We start from the raw sequence: 4094 nt of genomic DNA on the forward strand, positions 1-4094 counted from the left end.
GGCTTGTCATAAGTCCAGGCCTGCCTAGGCTTGCCCTGGAGTCTATAGCCCCTGAAGTCTGGGTTTGATGGCTCCCTAGGGTGCAGGCACTGTCCTATTATCAGGGAGAAACCCCAGGGCCCCGGCTGCAGTGGGAAAGCTAGCTGGCATGGGCCCTACTCCTACAGCAGAGGGACTTGCCCTGCTCACTGTATGCTTGCCCTGCTCACCACCTGCCCTCTGTGTGCCGCAGTCTCACTGCTGGCCTAGGAGCGAGGAAGGTAAGGCGGCACTTCCATGAGGAGGGATATGGGTGGTCCCAGGCTCCCTATGTGACCCAGAAGGTGCCACGTTCCTCCAGCAGGCTGATGGAGCGGTTTGTGAGGGAGGTGGCATCCTGCACCAGTTTGTAGCCAAAGAGGCGCATGGCAGGGCCGCAGGCGGCCTGCACCACCTGCGCCAGCTTGAAGGGCATGCTGAAACGCCACTTCTCAAACTGCTCTGAAGAGTTCTTCTGTGTGGAATAGATGCCGTTGCTGTCCCGGGCTGCCTGGGTGTTCTTCTGGATCCAGTCTTCCACCTGAGGGGTCAGGGGTATGCCTGCAAAGCGGTACATCTCACGTGCCTTCTGCAGGGGCCAGCGTGCCACGTCCTCATAGCGCACCAACATGTAGCGACCCTGTAGCCAGGTGGGCTGCCGCAGGCCCAGCTCGGCCGACAGGCGGATGCTCTCGCAGTTACCCCTGAGCCGTTGCACTTCCTCCTCTCTTAGCCGGTCCTGGCCCTCAGCGAGCCACTTCTTCCAGGTCTCGTACTTGCCAGCAAAGGCCACCATGCGGGAGGCCAGCACAGCCCGGGGGTCTCGTACCAGCTGGATGATGCGGAGGTCCAGCCGGGGGTCCTCAGCCAGCGGCTGCAGGAACTCCAGCTGCCGGATACGGACTGCCTTGAGGGCCATGTGCTCCTTGCGGCGGCAGGCCTCCGCGGCCAGCGTCACATTGAGGGGGCCGCAGCGGCGCTCCTTGCAGTGGTACTTCTCGAAGACCTTCTTGACGAAGGGCGTGCACACAGGGTCCTCGCAGAGCGAGCGGCTGGAGCCCCGGCGGAACATGAATGGCGTCAGGTGGTGCTCAGGCAGGGGGTTGATGAAGTGTTCCAGGACATACAGATCGCACAGGAAGAGTTGCTTAAGCACGTCACGGTAGACCAGGGCCGAGCCAGCGGCATTGGCGCCTCCGGGTTCGAAGGTCACCGTGCGCTCAACGTGCCATAGTGGCTCAAAGAGGTAGAAGATGTTGCCCTGCTGGTTGAAGAACTCGCCCACGAAGGAGGAGCCCGTGCGTGTGGTGGCCATGAGCAGCACGTGGCGCCGGGGCCAGGCCACACGGGGTTGAGGTGGCTTCTCCTCTTCCTCCCCTTCAGCCTTGGTTATGGGCTCCATGCCTAGCTGTAGGCTGAGATTTCGCAGGCGACTCTGCAGCTGGGAGAAGGCAGAATCAAGCTCGCTCAGAGACAAAAGGGATGCGTTCTCAGCCAAGACCAGGGCTGGATCCGTGCTGTTGGCAACTGTCAGAACCTGGGGAATCTGCTTCAGCTTGTCTGACACCCTGTGAGGAAGAAGACAGGAGTCAGTGACTGATCAGGTCTTGATGTCATGGATGAGGGTAAGTCCACAGAAAGGTAGGTCCTAGTACAGACAGCCTGGTGGGCAGGGCTGCCATGTACAGCTACCCAGGTTGTATACTAGTCAACTCCAAGGGAGTTCTATTCACTTAGACTACACAGGCAGCTCCTCTTAACAGCTTCCCTATCTTAACTGGCTTTTCCCAGAAGCAGACTTGGTGACAAGGATTTGAGAGCATGTACAGGCATACCTCATGTAACTGTGCTTTGTTTTATTGCTCTTTGCAGATACTACAGTTTTTTTTTGTTTTTTTTTAACAAATTGAAGGCTTGTGGCAACCCTGCATTGAGCAAGTCTGTTGGTGCCATTTTCCCAACAGCATGTGTTCATTTCATGTCTCTGGGTCATATTTTGGTAATTCTCACAATATTGCAAACTTTTTTGTAATGTTACTGCACACTTAACAGACTACAGTATAGCGTAAATACAGCATTTATATACACTGGGAAACTGAAAAATTCACGTGACCCTCTTTGTTGCAATACTCACTTTATTGCAATGGTCTGCAATGGAACCTGCAATATCTCTGAGGTATGCCTGCAGTTTATTTAGGACAAGACCACAGGAAGGATTCGTACAGGAGCAGGAAAGGCAGGGAAGGAAAAGAAGCTAAAGAAAGGTTACCCCTCTGGACAACCAAGGCTCAATCTAACTGGGGACTTCTGGGAGAGTGTTGAGCACATCTCAGGACTGTTTCCAAGGGGTGGGATAGTCCAGTCCCATCTGGCCCGCAGAGGGCTGCTCCTGGAGGCATTTACTCCCTGGCACAAGTAGCTGACAGTGCATGGGAAGAGAAAAAGCCTTCAGATGGGCAGCTGCAGGAGCCTGCAGTAGGGCCCTGATAGTATCTGCTACAGAGCCCAATCCCTAGCCTACCCATCGTCTTGGCTGTTACTTTCTCGCAGGGCTTGTGCCTGGGAGGAGAAGAGGTCTAAGAACTCTTTATCTGTTCAGCAGGCCCACTAGCAGGGTCATTGGCCACAGGGGTACACTGCCAACTCTAGGTAGCAGCATTCCCAGTAAAGCCTATGTGAATGACACTCCCTGGGGCTGAGCAGTTCACAACCTGGGCAGCTGCACACAGCAGCCTTGGCCACCAGGGTATCTCATCCTCACCTGTGACATCAAGACTGGTAAGGGGGTACTGCTAATGCGAGGCATTATTCTAGGCCAAAGCAAATTAATAATAATAACTAGTAAGTACTAGATACCAACTACATGTCAGGCAGTGGGCTAAATGTTTTTACATTTTTTCATCTCATCATTACAAAGTAAGATCCATCATTAGTCAACTTTTACAGTAGAGGACCTTAAAGTTCTGAAAGGTGAAGTCACTCACCTAGGATCTGGAAGGACAGAATTGGGATTCCAACTCAGGGTGCCTGAGTGTAGAGCCCCCCTGGGATACAGAGGGTGTGGATAATTACTGTCCAATGAATGAATGTGCAGGGCCACATGGAGCCCTATGTGGCCACAGTTGGCTCTATGCCCCTACCTCACCCCACCTTGATAGAGAAGACTTGTGCTTGCATCTCTCACCTTGATATGATTTTATTTTCCTTTTCAATGAAGACAAAAACTACCACTACGAAAGCCAGGAAAAAGGCATATTTGCTCCTCATCCTCAGGCTGTGCAGAAAGTCCCGGCAGTCCTGGGGCAAAGCGAGTCCTTTATCCATGGAGAAAGGTGGGCCACAGACAGGCTCCTCGGGCCAGTCTCGGGACTCAGCTCAGGGGCATCCCTCGGGAGCAGGCTCATTGACTTCAGGTCGGGGACACCCTTGTCCTGTGAAGAGATGGGCAGTCAGGACATCCTTTGTGTACGGGGAATGAGGAGGATGCTTCCCTATCAGACTCGCCAACAGATTCAAAAGGATTCAACCCAACTTAGCAGCCAGACCCACACCCACTCTTCCCACCCTCAATACCCCAGAGACTTGACATCAGACCATCTAAAATGCTGATGGACCTTTTGGTTCATCATTCTACCTCCATGAATTTATGCTATCAACACACTTGCTCACAGGTCAAAGGTGTGTGTATGGCAAAGAATATCCCTTGCAGCATACGTGTTTGCAATAGCCCAAAGACTGAAAATCAATAAAAATTATGACACATCCAAGCAATGGATTCTTATGTTGCCACAAAGAATAAGGTAGATCTATATACATGCTGATGTGGAATAATCTATAAAACACATTACAAAAAAAAAAAAGCCAAGTGCAGACACAGTGTGTTTATGTAGGACAGGTTTCCTTAGCCTCAGTACTAGTGATGTTTCAGACCAGACAATTCCTTTAGGAGGAGGGGAGTGTGCCCAGCACTCCAGCCAAGGAGAGCCAGCCCTCTGGCAGACCACAGCCTAGACACCTTCCACGTGTGTGTGTGTGTGTGTGTGTGTATGTGGTAGGGGGAGGAGATGCCCTGTCCT

General features: G+C 52.7%; 1 protein-coding gene across 1 annotated transcript; it reads right to left on the reverse strand.

The window, feature by feature from the left end:
- Positions 1-307: 307 nt before the first annotated feature.
- Positions 308-3342, reverse strand: CHST3 (carbohydrate sulfotransferase 3). The gene is made up of 2 exons (XM_007940646.2): positions 3203-3342; positions 308-1586 (listed from the first exon to the last, which is right to left on the reverse strand). Exons 1-2 carry the CDS (start codon positions 3340-3342, stop codon positions 308-310), a joined length of 1419 nt encoding a protein of 472 aa, XP_007938837.1.
- Positions 3343-4094: the final 752 nt, after the last annotated feature.

This window comes from Orycteropus afer, unplaced genomic scaffold (genome assembly GCF_000298275.1).
Source record: "Orycteropus afer afer isolate SDZICR_OR568_19922 unplaced genomic scaffold, OryAfe1.0 scaffold00070, whole genome shotgun sequence".
In the NCBI taxonomy this organism is placed as follows: domain Eukaryota; kingdom Metazoa; phylum Chordata; class Mammalia; order Tubulidentata; family Orycteropodidae; genus Orycteropus; species Orycteropus afer.